The following is a 428-nucleotide window of genomic DNA, read 5'->3' as shown; positions in this document are numbered from 1 at the left end:
CTCACTGTTCCTCCTCCCCTCCCCCCCCGCCAGAGTGCCGCCGAGGACCCCCGCCAGCAGGAGTGCCGCCACGAGTGCCTTCAGCGACGTCATCGCCAGGAAGTCTTCCCGTCCCTGAGGCGTCGACGTCTCGGGAAATCCTTCGGAGGAGCCGACGTCCCGACTGGCGACGAGGCCGAAGGACGGCGTCCTTTATGGCCCGAAGGAGCGAGGGCCGCGGCCGCCCTGCGCAGGCGCCGACGGGACGAGAGCGGGACGCGGCTCGCCTCCCCGGCAGGAAGCGCCGCGTCGCTCGAAATCAAAGGACTTCCTGTCTCGTCTCATTAAGGGTCGTGCTCATTCCTGATTATCTGCTTTAGATGATTAAAGGCATTTTAAGTGAATTTCTTTTGACGCGATTGAATGTATAGTGAGGTTTTTGAATGTAT

General features: G+C 61.0%; 1 protein-coding gene across 1 annotated transcript in view; it reads right to left on the bottom strand.

Moving 5' to 3' along the window:
* LOC119586694 overlaps positions 1 to 233 on the bottom strand; it is a 2,209-nt gene extending 1,976 nt beyond the window's left edge. Inside the window, exon 1 of the mRNA XM_037935425.1 lies at positions 6 to 233. Within this exon, the coding sequence (XP_037791353.1) occupies positions 6 to 93 (88 nt within the window). The 5' untranslated portion in view covers positions 94 to 233. The remainder of the gene's footprint in view (positions 1 to 5) is intronic.
* Positions 234 to 428: the final 195 nt, after the last annotated feature.

This window comes from Penaeus monodon, chromosome 21, assembly GCF_015228065.2.
Source record: "Penaeus monodon isolate SGIC_2016 chromosome 21, NSTDA_Pmon_1, whole genome shotgun sequence".
Classification (NCBI taxonomy): Eukaryota; Metazoa; Arthropoda; class Malacostraca; order Decapoda; family Penaeidae; genus Penaeus; species Penaeus monodon.
This window is presented reverse-complemented; position numbering and strand designations above follow the sequence as displayed.